The 16,460-nt window shown below is 43.1% G+C and overlaps 1 protein-coding gene across 4 annotated transcripts in view; it reads right to left on the reverse strand.

Annotated features, from left to right (window-relative positions):
- The window catches only part of RCAN2 (regulator of calcineurin 2), a 71,895-nt gene that overhangs the window by 4,957 nt on the left and 50,478 nt on the right, over positions 1-16,460 (reverse strand). For 3 of the 4 annotated variants that reach the window (XM_075201318.1, XM_075201317.1, XM_075201319.1), the window contains 2 exons: positions 11,889-12,062; positions 10,960-11,131 (listed from right to left, as the gene is read on the reverse strand). In XM_075201318.1, coding sequence (XP_075057419.1) covers positions 10,960-11,131; positions 11,889-12,062 — 346 coding nt within the window. Of the gene's footprint in view, positions 1-10,959; positions 11,132-11,888; positions 12,063-12,603; positions 12,674-16,460 lie in introns of those variants that run through there. The other variant, XM_075201320.1, reaches the window with a different exon arrangement.

Consider the following 16,460-nt stretch of genomic DNA (forward strand, 5'->3'; position numbering starts at 1 on the left):
TGAGGCTCCGCTTTTTGGTGGGCGGGTTCCAGCTAGTAACCCAAAAGTGGGTGGGTTGGGCTCCGCTGCCACAAGTGTCAGAGTATGTTTTTCGTTTGGTTGGCATAATTTGGCGCAGTAATGGCTGGTACCTGATTGGCTTTTGAATAGATTTTGTGACATTTTCATCGCCAAACAAGTCTCATGTGTCCTTATTTAATTAAATTGGAGAACATTTGCTTAGGGCAATTTGTGAGGTAAAAGTACTATGGAATCAACTGCTAGGTGACTTATTGATAATATTGCAATAATATCTTCTTTTCTAGCATTTTCTTAGTACTGAGTTACTTCAATAATGTCTATTTTAAGTTCCTGGTCCTTTAAGGCTATAATAGCTTAACACTATTATTATAGTAGATACACAGTCTGCACAAACGTATTATTAATCTGGGACCTCCTGCACGTATGTATGTGGTGCTATTGTAATATCTTAGAATGCATTGTTAAGTTCTTCTTTAGCAAGAACCAGATTACCAGGTCTATTGTGATTGCTGTATGCCACTGTTAAACCTTTAATGAAGTAATTGGCAGGATGAGTATTGTATATTCAATTATTTTTTACTGCATTACTGATACGTGCAGCTCCGCCTCACCTCATGGAAATAATTAGCGGATTGGGTCTCACAAGTCAGCGTTATATCCCGCAGTGGACCATTCAAGCCCGTAGGGCTGAAAGCAGACATCTCTTTGTGAGCTCTATTTCAGTGTATCCACAAGATTAGTAGAATTGCCCTCAGCACCAGTTACTGACACTCAAAAGAATTCTGGATCAATTGATTTTGTCTTTCGCTATGTGAGCTACTTACTAGTAAACTGCTATAGTGCTATGACCCTTTAAAGGCTTTGAGTTAAGAAAACAGAGGGCCTGAGTCATTAAGGAAAGGAAAAAAAAAAAAAAAAGAGTAAATGTTCTCTGGGACAAACAGGGCCGGATTAAGGGAATGGAGGCCCCTGGGCTAAGGGGGCCTCAATTTCCCCGTGATGGCCCCCGATGTGAGCCGCCCGCCGCCCCCCATGAGCCCCCCCCAAAGCGCTTACCTGTCAGTGCAGTCCTCCTTCCGTGGCGCGCTGTAAGCTCCTTACTGAGGAGATCTCGCGAGAGTTCACAAACTCAATAATGCTGCTGAGGACTTTGAAGGGCCCCCTGAATGCCCGAGGCCCCTGGGCTATAGCCCAGTTAGCCCTAGGGTTAATCCTGCCCTGGGGACAGACCATGTTACAATGCAAGGGGTGCAAATTAGTTTATTATTTTGCACATAAGTTAAATATTGGCTGTTTTTTTTCATGTAGCACACAAATACTTCATAGCTTTATTTTTACACTGATATCTAAAGTTAATCTAGCACATGCCCTACCCAAACTATTAATCTGTCCCCACATTTTGAATTTACCTCCCCCTCCAATGCAACATAGTTTTGCCCAGGTGCAAAGTTACTCCTTTTTTATGCTTTTTTTTGCTCTCCTTAATGACTCAGGCCCAGAAAGTACAGGATGCCGTGTAAATACAAAACATGTAGATGGGAATCACACAGGCAAAGAGACCCATTTATAAATCTGCTCTGGCCTGGAATTTTATTATAATGTAACGAAACAGCATTTCAGTGCCCTGTGCATAATTAGGATAAGTACAGTGGTGGAAGTGGGGTGGGGGGGTGGGGTGTATACTGTTCCATCACTTCTCCTATTGCTTTCGTTGTAATACTGGATATATATGTGTCCAGATGTTTGGAATAACTTGCTGTCAGCATGGTGATCCAATCGGATATCTCCAGCGTCGGCTTCAAGGTAAGTCTGTTTATTTTTCAATCGGTTTTGCTGAAACTTCGGATTTTATTTGTAGGGCTCGTCGATGTTAGATTTTTCCTCATCGGTCTATCGTACCCAACCCCATATATGCAGGTTGTAAACTTGTTGGACTCTGCTCCTCCGTGCAGTAACGTTACGGGCAGGCTCCGTTTTAATAATACAGCCTCAGGTCACTTATAAGGTATACAAGTGCATGTGTTTTCTTTCCTTCACATACAACAGTGCAAACCCGAACTTCCAGTCCACGCATCTGCAGTAGCGACATGCGGACGGCCGGTCATTGCCCCACTTCCTCTCCCAGTAGACCACCGGGGATCACAGGAGAAGGAGCTTAGTGCTCCATATCTACACTCTTTAGATACCCAAAGCTTGAATCGGAAGCTGCTGCGTGCACTCGCGATTGGCACGCCCTTACTGTACAGTGACTATGGGCAAACGCCCTTTCCCGGCCCGTTACCTCCCTGATATCATAGAGTGTAGTAAGTGTCCTTTGCGCTCGCAGACGGATTGAACGTGGCTGCGCTCTGTGGCGTCTGAGCTGGTTCTGTGCATGCGCAGAGTGATCTTAGGGATTGTACACACAATATTGCTGTTTATGTTCCTGCATGAATCAGGCCCGTAGTGTTGTTATAGCAACCTATTTTCCTTTGCACCAATTTTCACAAAGGCCCCCAACTGCACTTGCTATATTTCAATCACATCTTAGCACTGCCGAATTTAAAGCCCTCCGCCTTTCTTCCCTGCGCTCCATATTAATCTGAGAGGCACAAGGATCAGTCTGATTAAATACATTCGTATATCCGAGTCATTACAACATGAGAAACAAAAGAAAAGAACTTATGCAATCTACAAAACAAATAATAAAAACTGAAATCCAAAGTATTCAGATAAATCTGCTAATGAGCCAAGTAAACAATACACATTTTCAGCAGATAATACATAAAGATTCCTCTGGCACACATACACAGACCCGCATGCTGAGTTTATTTCTATAAAAGTGTTACAGACCTCAGAGGTCCCATTGCATGACAAGATTTCTGCTCCGTCTCAGAGATTAATAAGTGATATAGCGAGCTCAGTGCTGAATTTCATTCTCTATTGTACTAGATGATAAAAGACAGACACTGTGCGTGATGATTTCTCTCTGTGGAAAAGAGTATTCTGCATATACACACATACAGGACATTAGCAATCTGTAGAACAGGCTAAAGTGGATGCCTTTACTTTTCCTGATATTGTCAGGTTTCCTCTCCTCAGTGCTTTTTTTGGCCACTATCTATCTGTCTGCAGGCTGAGGGAGTTCTACTGTACGATACATTTATGTCCACTTCAAATGCTGGCAGATATCAGCACACACAGCTAGACCCAAATTAAGTCTTCCCCACTGTTATAAGGGCGCACAATGTTCTTCAATAGTCTTCTCCATAGGGTGCTTAGCGCAAATATGATTCATATGATGACACATCTCCTCCGTTACTGGTGTCACTGACATTGTGCTGACTCACCGAGTACGTTATTTAAACAAGATCCTTGCACATAAAACCTAAGGCTGTACGCTGTATGAGCAATGATGGCTAAAACTATATACCAAATTAACTATGCTCCGTTTCAGTCTGTCAGTAAGACACACACTTACATAGGCAGCATTTGCTATTTTTAAATAAACTAATATGACACTTTACATAAAGAGTCCTTCAGTCACGTTACTTATTACATTAATGAGGGTCAAACATGTACCAGGTCACCTGACATCATCACACGTCCGGACACGTAGACTGTTAGAAGAATCAGGCAGATGTGCTGCTTTTGGGGGGCATGATGATGTAGGCAAAACAACACGCGAAGCTATGTACAGCACAGGCGCTAGTTAGTGTTACACCTATTGGTCCGAAATTACTTCAGTTCTCCTTTGTTGTATTTCAAAGAACCAGAGATGCTTTGGGTATATTAGCACAAACTTTATTCACAGGCACTAACCAAAGAGTCTCAAGAAGCTAAGAGGCATATTCAATTGATGTCGAAAACGCCAAAAATCTTGCGGCGCGCGCACTATTACCGTCATTACGGTAATAGTGCGCGTAAATACCGTTATTACGGTAGTTTTCTCGCTGGATTTCAGCTCGCAGCTCAGGGAGCTGAAATCCAGCTTACTATTACCGTAATAACGGTAATATGCCCCTTAGGGGCATATTCAATTCTCCGGAAGACCCGCTGCGTAAAAACTATTACCGTTATTACGGTAGTAGTTAGCTGGATTTCAGCTCGCGGCTCAGGGAGCTGCGAGCTGAAATCCAGCGAGAAAATTACCGTATTAACGGTATTTACGTAAACTATTACCGTAATAACGGTTTTTCCATGCACTATTACCAAGTGCGCGGACCGCAGGATTTTCTGCGTTTCCGCCGAGAATTGAATATGCCCCTAAGAGTTCAAAAGTATAGATCTATTTATTATAATGTAATCATATTCTGCAGCGCTGTACAGAGAATATTTATCATCCACAGCAGTCCTTGCCCCATAGGAGCTTACACTCTAAATTCCCTACCATGCACACACGCGACTTGGGTCCATTTTGTCAGTTACTGTACCGGTAAGTTTTTGGAGTGTGGCAGTAAACATGTGGTGAACAACCTTCACACACATAAGGCCATGATCGGAAACAAACTCATGGCCCTAGTGCTGTGAGGCAGCAATGCTAACCACAGTGCTATCCTATGGTTCGAGCATCAGTTACACTGATCCTTAAGTTTGACGTTTCTGTGCATTACATTGTAAACTGTTATTTTACCTCAAATGATGCTGGGAGATGGTAGAAAACAGGTCTGTTTTTACCATGTTTTCCATTATGAAAAGCTCCACTAAAACAAGGAGTTAAGAAGACTTCCAATCTACACCTCCTAAGGGGCAATATGCAAATTATCTACACAGATAGGGAAACAGCCTTCTGGCTAATGCACCTTTGACTCAATCCCCCAAGCACACAGACAACACAGAACATCTACCCTACGGCCAGCCTCTTGCAACCTTGTTTGGCCTCCTCAGTGCAGGAAAGGTTGTTCTGGCCACATGTGAAGACCTACAGAGACAATGAAGAGGGATAGAGACATTTCCAAGCTACAGCCCATAGTCACAATGTGCAAATAATCCACTCCACAGACTTCTGGGTACTCCCATTTACATGGTAAGGCATCTCTCCGGCATAAGCTGTGGTTTTATGTAGCAGGATGAGATGTACAATACATAGGCATGTTTCAGTATAATCTTCTTTTTAATGTACAGATTTCACTATATGAGGTATACAAAGTATACTGGAAGTAGCCATGTCTGCATAGGCAGGAGGCAGGGTCCCTGAAGTAAATAAGGGACCCATCCTGTTTAGGGGATCAATAAGTGGAGTATTATGGGGAGATGAAAATAATGCTGTCTACCAAAATTACACTTATAGGGGGAGATTCAATTCCCCCCAGAATATCGCCGCAATAAATGTACTACCAGTATTACGGTAAACTGAACCCAGATTTCTGCTCGTGGTTCGCAGGGAGTCACGAGCAACAAGCCAGTGTTGAAATTACCGTAATAACGGTAATGGTGCGCAGCAACGTTACTTTTTACAGTAACGTGGCCAATTGAATCTGCCCCATAAGCCCAAAGTAGCTGAAAGTCTAAAGAAATTAGCTGCTTGCTGACCGGAATCAATAAGAGTGTAGTTTTGCAAAGATGGAGAGTTGGACTTTTAGCTTTGTGTGCAGCGAGAGAGTTCCCATCTGGCGTCTGCAGTGCTGCTGGTATTACTAGTGGATGTCAAGCTCAAGTCTGCTTGATTATCACTATAAATAAATAGATAAATAAAAACATTTTTTTTTTAAATTGGAACATCTCCCCCAACCCACCCAAAACCTCATCCAGCCCCAGCGGCACAGATTGTGGACTGGATTCCATAACCACAGGAAGACCACATGCGTGGGGGCTCTTCCAAAACCCCTGGGTTGTTGGGGCAATTAAGAAGATTGGAGCCCCTGTAGTTGTATCCCATAATCGCAGTATAGTGGGAGAAAAGTATGAAAATGCTGAACAGGCCCGATACTTTGTCTACGATAGTTAGATACCGAAGAGGCCAATCTAATAGTGAAAAAGATGCTCAACTTGCAGGTTGCAGGGATTAGAAAGACAACATCAATTCTGAGAAACTGTTAATTGCATACTCCTCCGCCACCATGTCTTTGCACTGGCACAAAGCAAAACAGATTTGGGATCAATTCACTGCAAATATCAGTATCCGTGAGCAGACCACGGACAGAGTGGGCCACATACCATGGTTTGGTTGCAGGAATTAAACCCTTGATTACACCTAAAAAAGCAGTTTTGGAAGTAAAGAAATACAAAGAACATAGGTCCAGAAATCACTGTAATTTTTTTTGCCATAGAAGGTTGGAAGGTCTGGCGGTTCTATTGTGGTGTGGGGGCATTTGTTTGGCATGGTTAGACCCACTCATCTCCTCTGAGTAAATGCCAATAAGCACCAAACCAGTCTGAGTGATCTATGGTGAAGCATATCCATCCTGGTGGGAGTGTAATGTTTTGGTGCTGCCTTCCACAGGGCTTGTCTTCTCAATGAAGGCTTTGCAGATCATACGAACTATGAAAAATAAAATATAATATATCCCAAAAAGAAAACCAAATAACTAACCCATACTGTGTGCCATAGTCATCCCATCGTCAGATCCCCGCCCATCCGAACACTTCGAAGACTGATACCTGCGAAAGTTTTCCATCAGAAGAATGGTGTTGCACCCTTCCAATATTTGGTAGCCCAACTACCTCAATGTACCAAGGTACATTTAAGTTATTTTAGCAGCTTGCATACTCAATACCCTATTAACTGAACAGGAAGTATGAAACAAAAACAGCAAAAAAAACATGTTATTGAAAACTTTCCCAAATCATTTTCCTCTTTCCCCGTTCCCTCAGTTGTGCAGGGCTTCACAGAAAAGCCCTGCTGGGGAAACACAGTTTCCCTATATGAAAAGAGTTCATCTTTAGCTTGTGTCAGACACTGAAATGCTGCCATCTTCCAGTTTCTAAATCAGAGGGTGGTCAGAACTGTGACACTATAGAAGTATCACAACCTCCTAACACTACAAAGCAACAACTGTTGTTATACTGCTGCAAGACTGCAACCTAACAGTCCTACACTCTACAGTCCTCTGGGTCAGAGCCTGGAAGGGTGACCAGCTCTTGGTGAAGTGCTGTGGTACAGGGAGAAAGGGGGGAATACTTGGAGCTCAGGGTTTTCCATAAAATATTTTGTGTCTTTTGTATTCACTGGTTTGTAGGAAATGAGTGCAAGCTCTACGAATACAATGTATTTAGGCGTGTTTGGTATCAAAAGATGGACAAATTCATAGGGGATTTATTAATAATAAAATTGTGTCTGTGTGATGCTCCACAGAAAAGTTAGGTCACATAGTAGAATTGGGTTGTAAATCAGATAACATGCAAATGGTGATTGAAAAAAGTATCACAGACCACAACCCCAGGGGGTGGGGAAGAATGTAAAGGTGTCTTTAAAAAGCTGAGATCAGTTATAACAAATTGGCAGTCTTTTGGGAAATCAATCAGTCACTAGTTAGCTGTCCATCTTCAAGCCAATTTCCCTTGGCTCAGAATATACCACTTTGATGTAAGTTATACTCTGAATCTAATCCTTATTTAAAACTGTTTTGCTTGTGTATGTTATGTCAATTGTTATTAATTGTTTTTTACATCTGAATGCCCTGTACTTTTGTATATTAAATCTATAAATTTAGTAAGTTGCGTCCTTGATACTCTAACGAATCCATTAGCCTGTTAAGAAGAATATAGCTCAAACAAGTTTACCCTTTGAATGCCGGTGTGTGATTTGTTGATACATTTGATTAACAAACTTAGTGTGTGCTTGCATTTACATCTGTGTAACAGTCTGAAGAGTTAACCCTTTGTTTGCTGGTGGGGGCCTTGCTACTCTGTGATAGCTAGAAGGCTTTTGTGCCAGTATACTGGGGTCCTATTACCCATATTCAATAGGTGGTGGCAAACCTGAAGGGTGTGAGGTGTGAGCGCTGTTTGGGGGCGATTCAGCAGGTCTATAACCTGTGTGATTGGTAGAGAGAGACTGTGGGCTAGAATCATGTGACCTCATATTGAAAACACCCCAAAGTCACGACAGCTGGGAACATGCTCATGACACATATATTTAGTAGGATGCTGGTGTTGACCTAATGAGCCGTTACCGTATAATAAAAGGTGTTTACAATGCAAGTTTGCAACTTACGTGCACAATCTCTCATTATTTCAGGAAATCGTATGTGCCAATTCCAAGTTTACACATATTTCTGTGGCCGTATAGTACACACAGGATCCTATGTACAGTGAATGGTTGGAATAATAATCTTACTAAAATAGAACTTGAGAGAAAAGACAGCCCCCCCCCCCCCAAGTCACCTCAGCAATATGTATTTCTAGAACAATGGTCCATTACACACTGTAAGTGCGTTCTCTATGTCCCTGTAATACAAAGGTATGAGCACAGTCCTTCATAATACAATCATGACACGCGTGACTATTACTGCAATAATTCATCTATCACATTACTATTAATATAATAAGACATAACGGCTGCTGGGGACAGATAACTAATGATCTGCGTGTGACAAATAGAGATGAATTCTAGGATAATAAAAGAAGATACAGATCTGCCTATGTGCATCCATACTAAATCTAGATGGATATTAACACGTCGGTGACCCAGGCTGTGGTATATGGGGTATATGAGCAATGTTCTGCTTCCCACCTAGGATGGAAGTCATCTGCAGCTTAGACAGCAGGCTGGCAAGTAATATAAATGATACCTGTCTACAGACCCGCGCCACAAATTACACTGCCCATTATCAGATTGGAGGGCACAGCGACACATTGTAAATATATAGAAGGATGTCTCTAGTAAGAAACGTTTCCACAGCACTAATAAACCCATACTAGAAAAAAAGACATGTAACAAGCACTGTATATAAATCCATGTAACATGCAACACTCAATGCCTGCAGAGAACCATGTCACATGCAACGCTCAATGCCTGCAGGGATCCATGTCACATGCAACGCTCAATGCCTGCATGGATCCATGTCACATGCAACGCTCAATGCCTGCAGGGATCCATGTTACATGCAACGCTCAATGCCTGCATGGATCCATGTCACATGCAACGCTCAATGCCTGCATGGATCCATGTCACATGCAACGCTCAATGCCTGCAGGGATCCATGTCACATGCAATGCTCAATGCCTGCAGGGATCCATGCCACATGCAACGCTCAATGCCTGCAGGGATCCATGTCACATGCAACGCTCAATGCCTGCAGGGATCCATGTCACATGCAACGCTCAATGCCTGCAGGGATCCATGTCACATGCAACGCTCAATGCCTGCAGGGATCCATGTCACATGCAACGCTCAATGCCTGCAGGGATCCATGTCACATGCAACGCTCAATGCCTGCATGGATCCATGTCACATGCAACGCTCAATGCCTGCAGGGATCCATGTCACATGCAACGCTCAATGCCTGCAGGGATCCATGTCACATGCAACGCTCAATGCCTGCAGGGATCCATGTCACATGCAACGCTCAATGCCTGCAGGGATCCATGTCACATGCAACGCTCAATGCCTGCAGGGATCCATGTCACATGCAACGCTCAATGCCTGCAGGGATCCATGTCACATGCCACACTTGATGTCTACATGGATCTACATTACATACTCATGTTACACGCTTTCTAATGTACAAATATATGTTTCATGACACACACATCCATGTATAGATATATGTTCAACAAAAGTTCCTGCCTATATAAATGTATTTCACATGACACACTTGGTCCTGTATGGACGTATGTTCCATAAAAACCCACTCTTGTATGAATGTACGCTAAAGGACATGCTTATCACATGACAGGCTCATGATGGACACCTCATTATTTTATCATGTGAGGGGACACCTCACAGAGTCTACGGTCAGTGTACAGTGGTGTGCAGCTGCTGTATATAATGACGTGGAGGTAGATGTGCGATAAATAGGATTAGGAGCCATGTTTATCTATGGGCACACTGCAACTAGCATGTTTGAGGCCTACACAGGTCTGGGCTAACTGCATTACATCCATGAAGTCTGTGTGTTTTATGTGTCATCTGTGTAAAATGACTGACCTGGTAACCCTAGTGACACACACTACATTACTGCCCTCCACCAACGTAATATATAATCTACAAATCTGATGGCGTCTGGGAGAGCGAAGCAGAGGAACTGGGATTATCTCCTACAAGAGAAGAGGAATATCTGGGCACATAAACTTATGACATATGATGAAATGATACCAGGAGAACATTTAGTCCTTGGATTTATGTCCATTCATGATTCTTAGGAAATCTGCCTGCTCCGATCTCTCGAGGTCACCAACTTTCTGAGCCCAAACTTAAAGATCAGAACATCACACTCCTAATCTAGGACAGCTCTACCGTCACCCATCGTTTAGAACAGACCTTATCCGAAGTTAGCCATGACCATGCCCCGAGCCCGGTAGGCCGAACCCAGATCTGTCCAATGAAAATCAAAGCTTACATACTCAGACGTCTAACATCATATTTCCAGTATAAGTATCTATGGCTTTTCACCATCAGGTATACAGTTTTTGTCTGAAAGAGGAACCACAAAATTGATACTATTATTAGTAATATTATTTTTTTATTTACTTAACCATTGAAGGGCATCACAATTGTGATATTTTATTTGAAAACGTAAATTATTAATAATATATCTTCCTAACCACATGAAATATCTCTCTTTAAAGCAAGGAAGATACTCCAGGATCACAGCAGGTGGGGCCCGATCTTTATAAAGGAGACGTGGTTGGTGTAGAATGATTTTATCTAAGTTACAGTCATTCCTGACAGGCTGATTAGAGGGCGTTCCACTGCCTGCTCCTAATATGACATAGAAATATATATATTTGTCTGCAGTGTCCACCTATGAATAAACCAGTACTGTCGTTGTATAAAAATAAAAGTTCAGTCTTTACCTGGCCCGAGCTTAGCCACTGCATAAAGGAGGTCGTAATTGATTACTGGCGTGGCATCATCTATCGGCTTCCAGCCCACCGGGGGCGATACGGGAGGTGAGATGAGGAACTGTTTAGCGGGCTGCGGGGGCGCCAGGTGTAGTTTGTCTCCGCCTGACTCGGACGTCTGGACCTGTGTGTGGGAGGTGACAGGAATGAAGAAAAGGTGGCATCCACCAATTAGGAAACAATAATATTACTGGACTAAACCGTGATACATAAACGTATCATAAATAAACGGGCAACGTACAATGGCTTACGTCACAGTTGTAAAAGATCAATCTGTAGGTCGGAGACACGCAATAATCTAAGGCTTTCAATGCAGCAATAATTCCCTTTGCTCAATGCTTACAATCTAAATATTTTTTTTTATATAATATTTCTTTATTGAATTTAAAAAAAAGGTGTTGCCACTCAAAAATCAGCAAATATACATAAAAAAACAAATAAAAACAGAAGATGAATCCTACACTGTATTGTACTAAATTTTGCAACTCATGGAAATAAGGACTTGCAAAGAACCGAAATGCTGGGATTGAAATGGGGTCCACAGCAAATCTTTCAGTGTTGTCAATTAGCCGGTTTATTTAACCACTGAGCCACCACAACTCCCAGGTAACCATGGAGTTACACCTACCTGAGAGCCAGCTGTTAAAAGGTGGTGGTGGGGAATGTAGTAATAAATGCACATATTGCATATTGCCCATTGGAGGTGTTGCCCATAGCAACCAATCAGATTCTAGCTATCATTTATCCTGTGCATTCTAGAACATGATAGCTAGAATCTGATTGGTTGCTCTGGGCAACACCTCCACTCTTCCTTTTAAGAAAGTTTAGTAAATCTACCCCACAACATATCCCTTCCTTTGCCTGATCCTATTTTTTTTTACCTGTGCAAAGTATAGTTTTAGTTTCTTCCCTCTGAACTGCGTTTCGTGTAGCTCTATCCTCGCTCGCGCCGCGGCCTTGGGGTTGCTGAAGTTTATCCGTACTCTCCGGAAGCTCTTGAACAGCTGTAAGGTGACGCAGTCATCGTAAGCTCGGAAAAGACCCTCAAATTTCTCCTAGGAAAAAGACAAGGAAATTTCTCTTTGAAGGACAACTATCGGGGCCTCCCGTATACAAATATCCCCTCTCCCCTTAAATACCTGAACTTCCTAATTTCCTGCCACTTTCACCTCTGATCTACTGGCCTGTAGCGTCCGAGTGGACAGACTACGGCCGTTAGCAATGTGGAATAAAGCTGAGGCATATATTCGTTTTATAGACATAGAATTGCTGAAAGCTGATATTAAGGCTATTTAAAATCATATTAAAGGTGCACTCAACTCCTGGAGGCAGCCATTGTGTTGGGCTGAACCATTAAGAATGCAGCCTATCTATTCACCAGGAGACAGACAGTCACTTAGGAAAAGCTGGGACTGTCCTGGGACAATGAGAACACAAAGACAATGGTGGTTCGCATTGGTGTGATCCAATGAGAGGATGATGGAGGGGTCCCACTGTTCTCTACTAGACCCAGGATCATCATCCCTCGTGTGCATCAAGTAGTAGTAGAATGAGGGTACACGCTGACACCTGAGGTTCTTGCACTCACACACTTACCCTCTTCATCTAGTGCTGTGTCTTGTGTCCTCCTGCTGCACACGAGACATGCAGGCAATGGGAGAGAAAGGGGCGGGGACACCGTGGGGGAGAAAGGGGCGGAGTCACACAGCAGGGGAGAGACGGCTGTGAACAGATCAGGTAGAAATGATCTCCACACAAGCTGCAAAGTGGCTGGTCTCTGGGGCGGGGTGCAGCCACCTCAAGCATACAGTGCCCCAGACTGTGAGGGGGGTTTCCAGGCACTAGAAAACCCCCTCTTGGTTTGCCTATGACCTCCTGGATGTAAGAAAATAAGGATCTATTTAGAGAGAAAAGCCCCATCTCTGAAATATGGGTGTTTTAGCCGGAGATCGTGTTTCTATACCTCAGGGGCTGTGATGACACAGCGATAACAAACAAATCAGCTTTATCGTTCTATTTTAATAGACTCAATGAGACCTTACCTCGACCCTAAATGTTCTCTGCATTTCTGAATAACTTGCACATCTAGAACACTGAGCGCAGCCAGGGACCTAAGCCTTTCACCTATATCACTCTGCAATCTGTACGGTGGGTTGTGTGACTGATAGTCATAGTTTATGGTGTACTCCTGTGTGATTTAGCACAGGACCTCTCTATACTACCTTCTGCTGGTCTTGTGCCATCAAGACAGAGCCAGGTTACCTACAAAAGAACCAAATTCATTACAGCACAAATCCTCTGGAGCATCTATTCTATAAATAAAGGAAGCAAAACCCAAATGAATATTTAATCTGGTGTATGAAGGTGACTTACTATGTTCAGTCTTCTCCTGACTTTTCATCACATGTTTTTTTATATCACATTAATAGGTGATCACGTATATTACACGCTGAGCAGGAACATGATGATTAAAGAATTAGCAGAGATGTTTTCCCCTGTGTTCTAACAACATGCAGAGGAGAAATGGGCTTCAGTATGCTAGGAATACAAAGGGAAACATTCAGCAAATCAGGCACAAATGACCTGAAATGATCTAATTTAGACCACATGATAAAATCACAAAGCTACTGAAACACATCAGGGGGTAAATGTATCAAAGTGCGAGTTTGCCAGCGTGTTTAAATCGCGGCAAATGTATCAAGCTGCGATTTTGACACTGATGTTCAAAATCGCTGGTCATCTCTGGCGATTTTGTGCGATGTAAACACTCCCGAGTTTAGCTAACTCTCCTGTGTTTGGCAAACTCTCCTGTGTTGTATCAGTGAGTTGTAAACACATCACTGTTACACTGCCCCTGTCATACAGCTGCTGGAGCTCATTGCGCATGCGCAACGCTACTTGCGTAAGCTATATTTACAGTATTATAGCTTACGCAAGTAGCGTTGCGCATGCGCAATGAGCTACATTACTTGCGTAAGCTCTATGTACAGTATTAGGTGAATTCCCCACTAGTGTGGGAAAATCACATAATACAGTAGTTATAGCTTACGCAATGAACGATGAACGTAAGTTCATTGCGTACCGGACCTCCTACCTAGTAGGAGGTGTTAGCGGTGGCTCCAGAGTTTTTTTATTTTTCTTCAATCAAGATTACAGTGTCGTGGGATATACAAATATGGGGCCCTCCTGGCCGAAGCAAAGAAGACTTAAATCAACAATGGGCCCCTTCTGGGCGAAGTGATGAAGATATTATTCAAGCCATTTTGGAAGTATAATTTTGCTGGGACTGGGACAAGCCAAAACTTTTGGAAGTATAATTATTAAGGGACTGGGGCTAGCACGGACCTTTGGAAGAAGAAAGAAGACATCTTTGGTGAGTATTTGGGGTATTTTTATTTTTAATAAATAGATGTGGTTTAAATGAGGGTGGTTAGTGTATTTATTGTGGGTTTTTATTTTTAATAAATAGATGTGGTGTTTACTAGGGTGCTGTTGTTTATTTAACATTTTTTTTGTGGAGCTACAGGTCCCAGCAAGCCAGGGATGTCAGGGCATGTTGGCACTTGTGGTTCTCCAAGTGCCAACATGCCCTGGCTGCCGTGGGTATGCTGGTGCTTGTAGTAATACAAGCAGCAGCATGGCCACACTGTTTTTGGCAACCTGGCTGGCTGGGACTTGTAGTTCCACAAAACAAAATGTCGTCTGTTTATTTTTTTCATTCTTTATCGCCGTATTACCTTACTACCCACAGGGGTAGTAGGAAGAGCCCTAGTGCTATCAGCACTGGGCTGGTTCTTTCTGGGGGGGGGGCGCTAGTTTTTTTCGACGGACCCCACTCCCTAGGGAATCCAGCCCAGCGCTGAACAGTCTAGGGTTGGTTAGTCATTATGGCAGGGGGACCCCTGCTGCATGTCCCACTGCTATAGTGCCGCCAACCCTGGCTGGTTTGCCTAGTGCTGGTAAAGTGAAAATCGGGGGGACCCCATGCAAATTTTTTCCCCGATTTTCACGGGACCAGCACTAGTCAGGCAGCACTAGGGTTAAGCAGGAATAGTGGGGGGACCTCACGCTTTTTTTTTTTTTTCAACTTTTATCTATTCTTTAAAATTTTAAAACTGCCAGGGCAGTGTAACAGTGATGTGTTTCTACAACACGCTGCTATCAAGCAGCAACTCTCCCGAGAAAATCGCTGGAGTTGCAAAATCGCACTTTGATACATTTACCCCCAGATGTAAGAACTTCGTTATAGGTGTATTTCAAACGCCAAAATTCATGCATCAGTGTGACAGGAGCCGCACATTATTATTCTGTGCTACTGCTACTCTGCTCCTTCCACTATATAACTCTCAGTCTGTGGCTTCCTGCTGCCTCCATTCCCCTCCTCACATCATGTCACTGCCCCTGTCACATGCAGTCCTGTCCTCACTAACACATCACTCATCTCCTGATATACTCTGTGCTGCTGGGGGACCCTGCTCCTTCCACTATATAACTCTCAGTCTGTGGCTGCCTAATGCCTCCATTCCCCTCCTCACATCATGTCACTGCCCCTGTCACATGCAGCCCTGTCCTCACTGACACAATTGCACAAGTGGACAAGTCTCTCACCTCCCACCTATTTCTAAACTTGAGAAAAATATCACAATTGCATGTTAATCATTTCCTTTTTTCTTCCTCTTAAAGTCATCACTGATTAGCCTGCTGGATTATCACAATAAAAATTAATTGCTAATTACATTCTATTTTTTTTTAAATATCTAAAAAGTACTGTAATTAAAACCATTATTTTGGTCTTGCATCCCTTGAATTGCACTATATGGAACTATGACACGTATCATGCGGGTTCTGCACATGCACTAGTTGAATGCTGGATGAGACAAGAATAATCATTTTAAAAATGCTGCAGTCTCTTCCATATCTGTGAAATGTGGGTATTTAGTGATGTTCTGTCGCTATGGTTACCATATGAAACCTTGATGCACGTGAACTGAGCGAGTTGTCCTAATCTGGTCATTTGTATTCATGCGCTGTGCTCTCCTGCACTAATTCCTGATGGCTCAGACCCCGTATGGATGAATTTGTTCCTTGGCTTATTTACATATCACCCAGAGAGAAGCTGATATTGCTTACTGTTCTCATAGCTGCGGTTAGGAGAAAATAAACTCATGCCGGATGATAATTGAGTTCATTACATTTGCAATTGCTCGTTAGGGGCAATGAAGCAGAACGGGCAGATAAGATAAAGGAAGGGGGTTTAGCAGTGGAAGCTGCCACTCAGTGATGATGTGTATTATGTGCGGACCTGGGCTGTGGGTGTACTGCCCTGGCTGGATCAATATACCCCCCCCCACCAGTCTCTGGCACACTGATCACCAACTGTCCCTGCAAATCGCATCCGCAGGTCACAGCGCCAATGATTTGGATCAGTTCCAGATCAACACCAGCCAGTGACA

The sequence above is a fragment of the Mixophyes fleayi genome, chromosome 3 (genome assembly GCF_038048845.1).
Source record: "Mixophyes fleayi isolate aMixFle1 chromosome 3, aMixFle1.hap1, whole genome shotgun sequence".
Lineage (NCBI taxonomy): Eukaryota > Metazoa > Chordata > Amphibia > Anura > Limnodynastidae > Mixophyes > Mixophyes fleayi.